This window comes from Urocampus carinirostris, chromosome 20 (genome assembly GCF_059441175.1).
Source record: "Urocampus carinirostris isolate Australia breed hairy pipefish chromosome 20, RoL_Ucar_1.0, whole genome shotgun sequence".
In the NCBI taxonomy this organism is placed as follows: Eukaryota; Metazoa; Chordata; class Actinopteri; order Syngnathiformes; family Syngnathidae; genus Urocampus; species Urocampus carinirostris.
The window spans coordinates 15,599,445-15,613,279 of NC_142368.1; the positions used below are offsets into that span (position 1 = coordinate 15,599,445).

Consider the following 13,835-nt stretch of genomic DNA (forward strand, 5'->3'; position numbering starts at 1 on the left):
AATAGCCTATATCCGTCTGTTTTAAAAATATTCATCATGTCCCTGTTTTTGTTTTAGTCCAGAGGTGCAATCCATCCTGAACCTGAGTCCTCCCAAGGATGCTGAGCTACTTAACACGAACCCCTCTCCTCCTGTGAGTACTTTTAATCATCAATAATTACTTGATCAATTACTAAGCCTGCCACAAATTTTCGCTTGTGATTTTTTTCTGTGAAAAAAAAGTAATAATTCTCCATTAATCGGTTCTCCATTGGGTTAATCTCATGTTAATGCTAGGTTTGTGATAAGTTTATAGTAGACACTCAAATAAGGAGAGAAGACATGAATGGATTTTGAATGTGCAAGAAGAACAGGAGAGAACCTCAGATAAGAAATTACAACCTGATCTAAAAGCCCTGAGCTCTTTCTTTGTATTAAATTCTCTAGGTTACAAAAGCCGATCTGCCTTAACGGGTGTGGTAATCAAAGAACAGCGATAGGATTGGTCAATAGTATCAATCATGTGAACGGTGCATAATTGTCAAAACAACTAACGAGCATCCTATGCAGTGTTCTGGTTTGCCGGCGTCCCTGCGTCCTAGACGCATGATTTTTGCTGGGGACGCATAGGGACGCAACTTTTTTGACACCAAATTGTCATTATTACTGTCAGAGATCGCCATTATTAAGACTATTTGGTGGCTATATTTGCGCAGATAAAATACATGTATATATTTTAATTCTACATGATGATGGCAGAAGTCCAAACAGAGAGAGGGAGTGGTTTATTTTGCGTCAGAGAAATCAGTACACACAAGAACATGACTTCAAAATAAAAGAATACAAGATTGATAAACGTACAAGAGATATAATTACACTCATTGTTGAAACGTTACTTTATGTGTGTGTATGAGAAACATTGTTTTTATATTTAGTAATAGAAAAACAAGCTAATTACCTTGAGACAGAAATTCAAGAGATTTACATTGAAAACCTGACAATTACCCGTTTACTTTTTTTTTTTTTTTTAACAAAGATTTACCGCACTCCAAACTTTTCGTCGGGCAGATCCGCCATTGTTGTTTTGGTCTCGCGCCGATCTCGTTGCTTCAAGATGAAGTCATTGTTGTAGTGGTTGTCGAGTGAAAGAGAAGTATGCCTCCGAAAAAACAGTTGGTATGAGGTGCAAATCAACAAAAAATTGGTAACTTCTTCAGTGTCGGTAATAAGTCGAAACATAACACAGAAAGTGGTAACGACGGCAATAATTCCGGCACGAAAAAACAGCGGAAAAATTCTTCGGAAGATTGCGGAGGCAAGGAAAACACGTGTGTTGTTGCGGACGATTCGATGAAAGATAATAAACAAAAGAATACTAGCAAGAAAAGGACTTTTCTGCCAAAATGGACTAAAATATATTCCTGGTGACGCTATGAGGAGGATGATAATGGATTGGACCTTGAGAAGGCATTACAACTGTGGCGGGACAGCAAACCACGAAGAATATATGAACTGAAAAATTTGAAGTGATAACTGCTTTGTATTACCAATTAACTGTTATCATTAAAACTGAATAAAAATATAGATATAGATTAATATAATTATTTCAGCAAGCGCTAACGTCAGCGTCTCGTTCCGAAAACAGCCCAGCCCGACGCAGCAGATCAACTTGGGCCCTTCGTCCAACCCGTCGGCCAAGCCCAACGACTTCCACTTCCTCAAGGTCATTGGCAAGGGCAGCTTCGGGAAGGTCCTCCTGGCACGCCATCGCCAAGATGACCACTTCTACGCTGTCAAGGTGCTGCAGAAGAAGGCGATTCTCAAGAAGAAGGAGGTACTCCAACAAACAGGAGTTTACATTCCGTGCCATTGACTGATACAGACAGGGTTGGGTAGGGTTACTTTAACTGGATTACTTTTAATTACTTTTGGATGACTCCAATACCAAATATGCTAATAAAAGACAAAAGAAGGGCAGCACGGCGGCACAGTTCTAAGGTCTTGGGAACCTCCTGTGTGTGTTCAAATCCAGCTACCGGACTTCCTGTGCGGAGTTTGAATGTTCTCCCCGTGCTTGCGTGGTGGATTGGCCGGTCCAAATTGTCCCTAGGTGTGAATTAGCGAGTGAGTAAATGTCCCTAGGTGTGAATTAGCAAGTGAGTAATTGTCCCTAGGTTTGAGCGAGCAAGTTGTCTGTCCCTATGTGCCCTGCGATTGGCTGGCAACCAGTTGAGGGTGTCCCCTGCCCGATGATTGCTGGGATGGGCTCCAGCACCCCCGCGACCCTACTGAGCATAAGCAGTGCAGCTGATGAGATGAGATGAAGACCAAAGAAACTAAATATGAATACAATGATGACTCACAACACGTGGTAAGCTTTCTCTCCTGGCTTTGATCTCTTTGATCTGGTGAAACTAACACAAAATGCAACCAAGGTTGGGTAGAGTTACTTGAACTGGATTACTTTCAATGACTTTTGGATTACTACGATACCAAATATGCTCATAAAAGACAAAATAAACTAAATATGAATACAATGATGACTCACAACACGTGGTAAGCTTTCTCTCCTGGCTTTGATCTCTTTGATCTCCGGTAAAACTAACACAAAATGCAACCAGGGTTGGGTAGGGTTACTTTAACTGGATTACTTTCCATTACTTTTGGATTACTCTTTCTCTTCTGGCTTTGATCTCTGCGACAGAAACAAAATGAAAATAAATCCAAACAGCTTGCCAATATTTTTATTGATTGTTAATTTTCTGCAAATTTTTTTTAAACGTTTGCTGATTTTCGGTGTATGACGGGAAATAGGGTGTTGGAGTGATGATCCCAGTCGACTGAGGTCATGAGAGGGAATAAAGGAATATGGAAGTTTGAATCTGGTTTTGCTTGTTGGACTGTCTGTGTTTTGAGCAAAAGTTTTCTGGAGTATATTACATGGGGCAGCTCTCAGGCAGTGGGAGGTGACCAGCTGTCTGGGGGCCGAGGCGGAGGAGGTTGACGCGCCATTCTTCCGGGACAAGAGACCAATGGGAGCAAGCCAAGTGGCGGAGGAGATTATTTGCTGAGCAACTCTGAAGAAGGAGAAGAGTCCAGAGCTTTATTGATTTGTGTGTTAAAAATAAATCCACTTGTGAGTGAAAATGCTTCTTGAGAACTTTCTATGCAGAAAAGAGCGTGCAAATTGTTGGAATGAGTGGTGATTGGGAAAGGTCACAAATTTTAGTCGGATGATTAATTGAAGTTTATGTTGATTTAACAAGAAATTCCAACAAGCTTGCCAACATCATTTTTGCCGTTCCATGTGTTCCCCAATCCTGCACAAAAATGAGTCATTTTATTCATATTTAGTTTCTTTTGTCTTTTATTAGCATATTTGGTATTGGAGTCATCCAAAAGTAGTTGAAAGTAATCCAGTTAAAGTAACTCTACCCAACCCTGGTCATCATTGTATTCATATTTAGTTTATTTTGTCTTTTATGAGCATATTTGGTATTGGAGTCTTCCAAAAGTCATTGAAAGTAATCCAGTTAAAGTAACCCTACCCAACCCTGGATACAGACGTCATTTAAGCTGTGGTACTAAATCCAAACGGTTTTCAGGAGAAACACATCATGTCCGAGAGGAACGTACTGCTGAAGAACGTCAAGCATCCCTTCTTGGTGGGACTCCATTATTCCTTCCAGACGGCCGACAAGCTCTACTTCGTCCTCGACTACATCAACGGCGGAGAGGTGGGTGTCCGATCGTGAGGCTCGGGGGCCTTTAAGGGCAAATCGGGTAGGAAGACACCATTATATCTCTCTTAGCTAGCGGCATCAAACGGCTTCTACAACAAATACACGAAACCTCACACAATTAGCCGTGTTTAGGAAGTACAAACAACCGCTCGCTTTTGGTATAATAAAGTCAAACTTGAGATGAAATGTGACAGAAGAGAATATAATCGCTTCGCCGAGTTCCTTCATGATAAACTGAGCGCCACATAAGAAGGGGGTGAGGTGGGAGGAGTTGAAGGAAGGGGGGGTGAGCGAAGCGGTAACTCACCATGACTAAGCATTGTGTCAGGGCCTCCCCCTCCCCTTCACAATAAGAGTGTCCACACCATGTCCTCAGTTGACATAAGCTTGCGCTTGCTCAAGTCAATAAATGCTTTTATTGAGAAGGTAAGGTACATTTTTTTAGACCCACGAAGCTCTGAACCCGCAAAAGTGGAACTGCGAACTAGCTGGGGATGCATAGTGTCAAGTCAAAGTGTGTCCCTGGGACGCAACTTTTTTGACACAAAATTGTAATTTTTACCCGATTACATTTTTTTTTAAACAAAGATTTACCGCACTCCAAACTTTTCGTCAGGCAGATCCGCCATTGTTGTTTTGGTCTCGCGGTTCGAGTTTTCGTCCACACGCCGATCTCGGCAAACGAGATCTCGTTGTTTCGAGATGACGTCATTGTTGTGGTGGTTGTTGTCGAGGGAAGGTGAAGGCTAAGTATGCCTCAGAAAAAAGTTAGTATTATGTGAAAATCAACACAAATTTGGTAATTTATTCAGTGTCAAAATTAAGTCGAAACATAATGCAGAAAGTGATAACAACGGCAATAATTCCGGCACGAAAAAAACAGCGGTGAAATTCTTCGGAAGATCGCGAAGGCAAGGAAAACACGTGTGTTGAAGCCAACGACTCGACGAAAGATAATAAACAAAAGAATACTAGCAAGAAAAGGACTTTTCTGCCAAAATGGATTAAATTTTATTCCTGGTTACGCTATGAAGAGGATGATAATGGATTGGACCTTGAGAAGGCATTACAACTGTGGCGGGACAGCAAACCACGAAGAATATATGAACTGAAAAATCTGAAGTGATAACTGCTTTGTATATTAGATTTATATTATATATTTGTCGCTGATTGACAATTTCAATACTACACAAAATTTTGGGGAGCCATAGATTTCTGTTGGGACCCAAAGATTTTGGAGCATGCGAGTCCCCGGGACCCATCACTTTTCACAGCTCAAATCAACACTGCCAATGTAAAAAAAGTAGGATATTTTAGGAAACTTTCTCTATTAGGATTATCGGTCGGACTATTTTCAGGACATTTTCACAAAGTGTATCGATATTTAAATCAGTGGTTTAATAATTGTGACTGTTTCAGTCTAAAACGGGTCGGGAACCTTTTTGACTCAAAGAGCCATAAAAGCAAAATATATGAATTTTATTTTGGGAAAGCGCTACATCATAAATTATGAGACAAATTGATTAAAGTGCTAAACCCGCGCCCCAGACAAAAGTTTAGTCTTCAGCACATTTATTTTTGATGATTTGATAAAAATGATAAAGAGAATAATGCCAGAGCCCGTGTCCCAAAATCAAAAATCATACTTTAAACTTGTCTCTTTCTTGCAATGACTCAAGATCCGTTAAACTCATTTTGACCCCTTTTTTTCATACATATTGGTTTCAAAACCAGATGCAAGCAGTTATTTTGTAAAAACGTCACAACATTCTGCAAACAGAGAGCCTGATGTGCTTACCTTAGGCGCAGACGGTGTACGGCGAGAGATGGGAGGGAGTGCTTGCACTTTTTGCATAGCTCCACCCATCCCTCCCACTCACCCAATCAAATAACTTTAAATTCTCTTCCGGTGTTTTGGCGTATTTACAGTTTGTTCTGTGGATTCATCATAAGGTATCTGAACACTGAACACAGCCAAAACGAGTTTTTTTTTTGTGTGGCACCTTGACTGTAAATTGTAGTGAAAAACATGCCCTATACAGTGTTCATTTTAGCTGTGAAAAGTGATTGGTTAATTATATTAATCTATATTTTCAGTCCGTTTTAATCATCACAGTTAATTGGTAATACAAATCAGTTATCGCTTCAGATTTTTTAGCTCACAATATTGTAAATTATACAAAATAATATTGCTGAAATATTAGTCTATATATTCATGCAGTTTCAATCACCACAGTTAATTGGTAATACAAAGCAGTTATCACTTCAGATTTTTCAGTTCATATGTTCTTGGTTTGCTGTCCCGCCACAGTTTGTAATGCCTTCTCAAGGTCCAATCCATTATCATCCTCCTCATAGCGTAACCAGGAATAGAATTTGGTCCATTTTGGCTGAAAAGTCCTTTTCTTGCTAGTATTCTTTTGTTTATTTTCTTTCGTCGAATCGTTCCCTTCAACACACGTGTTTTCCTTGCCTTCGCGGTCTTCTGAAGAATTTCTCCGCCGTTTTTTTGTGCCGGAATGATTGCCGTTGTTACCACTTTCTGGGTTATGTTTCGACTTATTACCGACACTGAAGAAATTACCAATTTTTTGGTTGATTTGCACCTAATGGCAACCGTTTTTTTCGGAGGCATACTTCTCTTTCACTCGACAACCACCAAAACAATGACGTAATCTCGAAGCAACGAGATCTCGTTGGCCCAGATCGGCGCGAGACCAAAACAACAATGGCGGCTCTGCCTGACGAAAAGTTTGGAGTGCGGTAAATCTTTGTTTAAAAAAAAAAAAAAAAAAAAAAGTAATCGGGTAATAATGACAATTTGGTGACAAAAACGTTGCGTCTCCAGCAAAAATGATGCGTCTTCGGTTTGGCTTTGCGTGTATCTGAACAGGATTTATGGCTCAAGTTTTGAACGAGATGGAGAAAATTTGCATGCAATCAAATTTGTCTCTGAGCCACAGGTTCTCATAGAAAGAGCCATATATGGCTTGCGAGCAATGTTCCCTGTCATTTTCCGTACGGGTCTGAGCGTTGACACAAAGTCGGTAAGCAACGCTTGAAACAACAGTGAGCAACGGCAATCCCAAGTATGGCAACTTAATCATTAGCAAACATGTCCAAAACTTGACATCAACTTACATTTTGCTGAGTTTTCGGCAATGCAAAATTATTTTTCTCTTTTGAATGAATTGACTCATGTACGATTGCCTAAAAACGTCGTTTGTTCTTACAATTCTTTCACACGATGTCCATTTCTTTTTATTTCCTGATATATTTTGTCGCATAATATTAACATTTTTGGGGGCTTATTGAGTCGGTTGTAAGATACAGAACTGTACTTAATCACATTTTTTAGTGGAAGTACAATGTTGGCAACAAGATTCACTTGATATCATTGGAAATTATTTGAATGCAACACAAACTTTTTCTTCTTTTTTCTGTGTTTTTTTTCTACTTTTTTTAAAAAATTCCTTTTAAAAAATGTTTTTCCTGGCTGTTACCTTTTTCTTTTTGTTCTCTATTTACTTTTCTTTTCTTCTGGCTTTTTTCTAAATTTTTCTTTCTTTTTTTCTCTTCCTTTTGTTTCTTTTTTTCTCAGCTTTTCACTACTTTTTCATTTTGGTATTTGTTTCTTTTTTGTTCTATTCCCCCTTCCTTTAAACCATTTTGTGGATAATTTTACATCATATTTGGTCATGTTGGGATGAAAGAAGCAAAAACAACCCGAAGAGCCGTTTAGGACCCGAAAGAGCCTGTTCCTTTTAGTGAGCCGAGCCGAAGAAGCCGGTTCTTGACAAACTCTACTAACTTTACTCAACTTCGTTCTACTTCGTCTCGACTTCAAAATACAACATTTAGGACACAACGTCAGGGGAACCCGAGTATTTTTACCCTTCATGCACTGTAACTTTGACTTAATTGGCTTCTTAATTAGCAATTTTGAGCCCTGATTTTTGTGCGCTGGCTCGATTTTCTTGTGCACTGAGAATGTGCGAGCAGTGCTGGCGAGCCATAGCTTCCAGACCCCTGGTCTAAAATCAGCTGACGTTGTGGCCTTTGTGCTTTGCAGCTGTTCTACCACCTGCAGCGTGAGCGCTGTTTCCTGGAGCCTCGGGCTCGATTTTACGCCGCTGAGATCGCTAGCGCGCTAGGCTACCTGCACTCGCTCAACATCGTCTACCGAGACCTCAAGCCTGAGAACATCCTGCTGGACTCGCAGGGCCACGTGGTCCTCACAGACTTTGGACTCTGCAAGGAGAACATCGAGCCCAACGGGACCACTTCCACATTCTGCGGCACCCCAGAGGTAGTAGCGAAAGGCTTTCGCAAGAATAAGACTCCAAAATTGTGATATCGTCAGGGTTGGGTAGGGTTACTTTAACTGGATTACTTTCAATGACTTTTGGATGACTCTAATACCAAATATGCTAATAAAAGAGAAAATAAACTAAATATGAATAAAATGACTCAATTTTGTGCAGGCTTGAGGAGTAACGGATACATGGAACGGCAAAAATGATGTTTGGATTGATTTTCATTTTGTTTCTGTGGCATTTGATGTTCGTTTTGCCGGAGATCAAAGAGATCAAAGCCAGGAGAGAAAGCTGACCACGTGTTGTGAGTCATCATTTGATTCATATTTAGTTTCTTTTGTCTTTTATTAGCATATTTTGTATTGGAGTCATCCAAAAGTAATTGAAAGTAATCCAGTTAAAGTAACCCTACCCAACCCTGATTATGACTTCTTTTTCTTTCTCTTGAATCTACTAGTCCGGCCCCCGACAGAATGTTTGTTCTATCGTGTGGCCCCTGAGTAAAAATGAGTTTGGCACCCCTAATATAGAGTATTTAGATAAGCAACACGCTCGCAACACAGTAAACGGGTCTGTTAAAAAAACATACCGTACTTGCAAAAATCACGGTAAACCGTCCTCATCTTCCTCCTTAGAACCGAAGCCATCAAAGTCGTCTTCCTCAGTGTCTGATAAGAAACTTTGTCATATAGACATGAAATGAAATGCTCTGCATTTATATACAGGGATGTGATTTTTTCGACTATAGTCGGAATTCCGACTTTTTCACTTTCACTTTTTCACTTGCGTAGCAAACAAATTCAAAATCCGACTGTCTCACTCTTACCTTTATTGCTCTGGCGCACCCTGGCGGCTGTTAGAAAAATTGGCCGCATTGTTGCACAAGCTGCAGGGACTGAACTGCATTTGAACTTACCTTGCAGTATTTACAAAAAAATCAGTTATGTGGGCAAATTATTTTAATCTTCTAAAAATGTTACTTAAATGATAAATATAAGCATGGTTTTGGACAAGTAAATTGCTTAAAACCCAGGAGCTTGGGGGGGGGCGGTCGCCCCCAAACCCCCACTTAGGTTTCAGACTTTTTTCCTCGCATCAATCACATCCCTGTATATAGCGCTTTTCAAGTCAAGACTTCTCAAAGCGCTTTACAATGTGCTTCACACTTCCCAATAGCAGCCGTGCAGCCATGCAAGGCGCTAACCTGCTTATTGGGGGCATTAGGGGTTCAGTGTCTTACCCAAGGACACTTCGGCATGTAACACGGAGGAGCTGGGATTCGAACTGCGATCTCTTGATCCCAAGACATCCTGAGCCACTGCCGCCCTATGACCTAGACCTTTTGTACTCGAGCGCCGCTGGCGGCCGTTAGAAAAATGACATCAATTGGCCGCATCACTGAATAAGCCGCAGGGTTGAACGTTTGGGAAAAAGTAGCGGCTTATAGTCCAGTATTTACGGTAGTCTTATTTCAAATGGAGAAAAAAACAAATCGGGTAAAATATAGTGGAAAAAACTGATTTTACCTTCATCTGTGTCCAGTATTTAGCTCCCGAGGTTCTCCACAAGCAACCCTACGACCGCACAGTGGACTGGTGGTGCTTAGGAGCAGTCTTGTACGAGATGCTCTACGGCCTGGTGAGGCTCGCCGCCCTTTTTTTTCGACTCCATCCACCACGCTAAGCGTTTTTTTTTGTTTTCCGTCCAGCCGCCATTTTATAGCCGCAACACGGCCGAAATGTACGACAACATCTTGAACAAGCCTCTGCAGCTGAAGCCCAACATCTCCAATTCCGCCCGACATCTCCTGGAGGGCCTCCTGCAGAAGGACCGCACCGAGCGGCTGGGCTGCGCCAATGACTTTGTGAGTAGCTCCGCCGAACTACCGTATTTTCCGCACTATAAGACGCACCTAAAAGCCTTTATTTTCTTCAAAAGCTGACCATGCGCCTTATAATACAGTGCGCCTTATATATGGATCAATATTAAGTCGCAAAGTCTTGCAACTAAGGCAAGCAGCCGCCGACTAGATTTTCCCCCGATTTATATACCGGCGTTTCATTTCCTAACCAATGTGTCAATCATCATTTGAATCAGTCACTATTGGCTAAAGTTATTTGGAGGTAAAGGGGGCGGATCCTTTTTATCATTTACAGGCTCTCATAGGCTAAAGGGGCGAAACAAAGCCTGCGATTGGCCAAAAAAGACGTTGGGTTGCACTACGGCATAGAGAAAACATTTTTTACAATTCTGTATTTGTAAATATTTGACTCTCCTGGATTTACTACACTCGCGGATATATTGAGGACCATGGTTGCACCTTATTATTGAACGCAACGGCTGCGGTGAGCTACTCCGGCTATATATTTTCCCAGTATCTTGTTTCAGAGTGATCTTGATGTTTCTGTGATGGGTCTTTTTTAAAATTAAACTAAATTCCAGGTGTTTATTGTCATATGCACAGTAAAGTTGCGAGCGAAAAAGAAAATAGAAATTAAGGAATGGTTGGCATTTCTTGAATCCCAAGACTTTAACCTTCCGAATGATGGAACGATGCATTCGAGTGACATCGTACGGACACCGCATCCGCACGTGTCTACGACACGTATTTGCTTCTTTGCAAGCTTTCGGAATGTTAAGGGGGTAATAAGTTGGACTGAACCATCTGACTGTTTTGTCGACATTCCCATTGTAGCGCCTTATAATCCGGTGCGCCTTATGTTTGGAAAATATAGGACCAAAAAGTATTTTTTTGGGGGTGTGCCCTATAACCCGGTGCGCCTTATAATGCGGAAAATACGGTAACTGCTATTGTTTTTTCAGGTGGAAATCAAGAACCACATGTTCTTCTCACCCATCAACTGGGACGAGCTCAACTCTAAGAAGATCACGCCGCCTTTTAATCCAAACGTGGTATGAAAAGGGCGACACTCTATCACCAGATTTAGATTTTACACTGAGGGAAGAAGGAATTAAAGCATTTTTAAATGTATTTACAGAGATAGCTCCACACACATACTCGTATCAAGAATTGCTTGTATCTTGAGCGAATTTTCCCAATACTACCGTAAATTCCGGACTGTAGAGCGCACCTGATTATAAGCCGCACCCACCACATTTTAAGAGGAAAACCGATTTTGTACATACACAAGCCGCATGTCGAAAATATGAAAAAATACATTAGGGGGGGTAGTGTGTCAAAAATGTTGAAAAAAACAAAGGGGTTAGTATGTCGAAAAATATGTAAGGGGGGGTAGTGTGTCGAAAATGTTGAAAAAAAACTGTAAATGGTTAGTATTTCTAAAATGTGGAAAAAATACGTAAGGGGGGGTAGTGTGTCAAAAACCTTGAAAAAAAAAAGGTAAGTGGTTACTATGTCGAAAATATCGAAAAATACGTAAGGGGGGGTAGTGTGTCAAAAATCTTGAAAAAAAACGTACGTGGTTACTATGTCGAAAATGTGGAAAAATACATAAGGGGGGGTAGTGTGTCAAAAATGTTAGGTTAGGTTAGTGGGATTGCGGTTGATCACTGTTATTTCAAGCGTTGCTCATCGACTTTGTGTGAAAGCTCAGACCCGTAAGGAAAATGACAGGGAACATTAAATGGCACTAAACTGATTTTTAGTCATCATAGGTAGTGATCGACCACTCACGAACCATTGTATTGGTTTCTTTTCCCCCGTCTTGTTCTCTATCCAGACGGGCCCCAGCGACCTCCGGCACTTCGATCCAGAGTTCACCGACGAGCCGGTGCCAAACTCCATCGGATGCTCGCCCGACAGCGCCTTGGTGACGTCGAGCATCAGAGAGGCCGACGAGGCCTTTGTGGGTTTCTCCTACGCCCCTTCCATGGACTCCTACCTATAGGAAAACCACCCACAAGCCCCCTTCCAGGACCTCCACCACACCTTTCCACTGGACTGGCATCTTCGGAGAGAGGAATTAGTCATTTCTGCTGTCCAAAAATATTCCAGGAATGTTTTTAGAAAGTGGAGAAGCACACGTCTTCCACGACACCCTCGTAATTTTTCTTTGCATTCCTTTTTTTATTTTTTGGGAACTTACAGGATGAAATAGGGGGGCCGGCTGAATGTTACAGAGCGGGTGTTTCTCGTCGAAGGTGCCTTTTTCCGGCGTTTTTCGCACTTAACACTAGAGGTCGCTAGGGCGAGCGATCGTTTTGCACATAAAGGTGGAAAAGGTGACGCCAGGGATAGTTTCTGTGCCTCTTGCATGTTTTAGGGGCTGACTGGACAAAAACCCTTCCTTGGCTGTCACTAATCCGCTGCTAGTCTATTTTTTTCTAGTACATGTAGTTTTGATTGTAAGGATACCAAATGTGGTTTTTATGCATCTTTAAGGACCATGCTGATTAAAGGTAAGAATGGGCCTAAAGAAATGTCACATTTGATTTGAGAGAAGAAAGGGTGATTTGGGCTGTCTCGAAATGACAAGATCTCACCTCTAATGCTAGTTCATCTGTGGCGCACTAGCAGGGTTGGGTAGGGTTACTTTAACTGGATTACTTTCAATTACTTTTGGATTACTCCAATACCAAATATGCTAATAAAAGACAAAAGAAACTAAATATGAATCAAATGATGACCAGGGTTGGGTAGGGTTACTTTAACTGTAATACTTTCAATTACTTTTGGATTACTCCGATACCAAATATGCTAATAAAAGACAAAATAAACTAAATAGGAATAAAATGATGACTCACAACACATGGTAAGCTTTCTCTCCTGGCTTTGATCTCTGGCAAAACGAACATCAAATGCCATGGAAACAAAATGAAGATAAATCCAAACATTTTCGCCGTTCCATGTATTCAGCTACTCCCCAAGCCTGCACAAAATTGAGTCATTTTATTCATATTTAGTTTCCTTTGTCTTTTATTAGCATATTTAGTTAGGATTAATCCGAAAGTAATCCAGTTAAAGTACCCTTACCCAATCTTGCACACTAGTATGGTGTGCTGTCTTGGCCATTACTTAGGATTGGCTCTCGCACCTAACACCTGAAATACTCTTATACATAAGAGTTAAATGTTTGTGTTCATTAAGATAGGTCAAACAGACTCGCTAGCAATGATCCCTCTAAGCTGCGAAAATCTAGCCGGCTCACAAAAATCAGGGCTCGAAATTGCTAATTAGAAGCCAATTAAGTAAAAGTTAATGTGCATGAAAAGCTTGAATACACCCTGGTGACATGTATGTACACAAGCTTTTTTGAAATGTGCTGTTGATGAACATTTCTTACCTGTCTTTATGAAAACAAACTTCTAAAACTAGGGTGCTTGAAAGCTTTTGACATGGATTTATGAGAGAGTAACTTCAGGGTGTGTAAACATTTTAGTAAGCTTTATGAACATATTTTATTTTTTTGGAACGTTTGACCAGTAAATATGTAGGCTTTTGGAATGGACTATTTCAGTACTTTTAGTAAGCATGTTTGACCTATCTTTATGAACGTAAACATTTAACTTTTATGTATGAAAGCATTTCAGTTTGAGACCCAATCCTGAATTTTGGCCTGAACACTCCATACAAGTGAAGAAATGCAACGCAATACTGGAAAAGATTAATCTAGTGAAGAGTTAGAAGCTATTGTAGCATTCTTGAACTACTACCTAGTCCGAATCGTCTTCCAACTATTAAATCCCGTCGGATATTCTGCCAACATTCCTTTTGTCGTGTCATCGTTAAAAGCTATTTAAATTTGTGTGTATATTTCCGGTCGAGTACGTTGTCATGTAAATAGAACTCCAAAAATAAAGATATATGCATCTCTGC

The 13,835-nt window shown here is 40.7% G+C and overlaps 1 protein-coding gene across 2 annotated transcripts in view; it reads left to right on the plus strand.

The window, feature by feature from the left end:
• sgk1 (serum/glucocorticoid regulated kinase 1) overlaps positions 1-13,835 on the plus strand; it is a 48,640-nt gene extending 34,805 nt beyond the window's left edge. For both annotated transcript variants that reach the window (XM_088324682.1, XM_088324683.1), the window contains 8 exons: positions 58-133; positions 1,625-1,813; positions 3,585-3,716; positions 7,795-8,031; positions 9,581-9,676; positions 9,747-9,902; positions 10,862-10,951; positions 11,740-13,835. In XM_088324682.1, the coding sequence (XP_088180808.1) occupies positions 58-133; positions 1,625-1,813; positions 3,585-3,716; positions 7,795-8,031; positions 9,581-9,676; positions 9,747-9,902; positions 10,862-10,951; positions 11,740-11,907 (1,144 nt within the window). In that variant the 3' untranslated portion in view covers positions 11,908-13,835. The remainder of the gene's footprint in view (positions 1-57; positions 134-1,624; positions 1,814-3,584; positions 3,717-7,794; positions 8,032-9,580; positions 9,677-9,746; positions 9,903-10,861; positions 10,952-11,739) is intronic.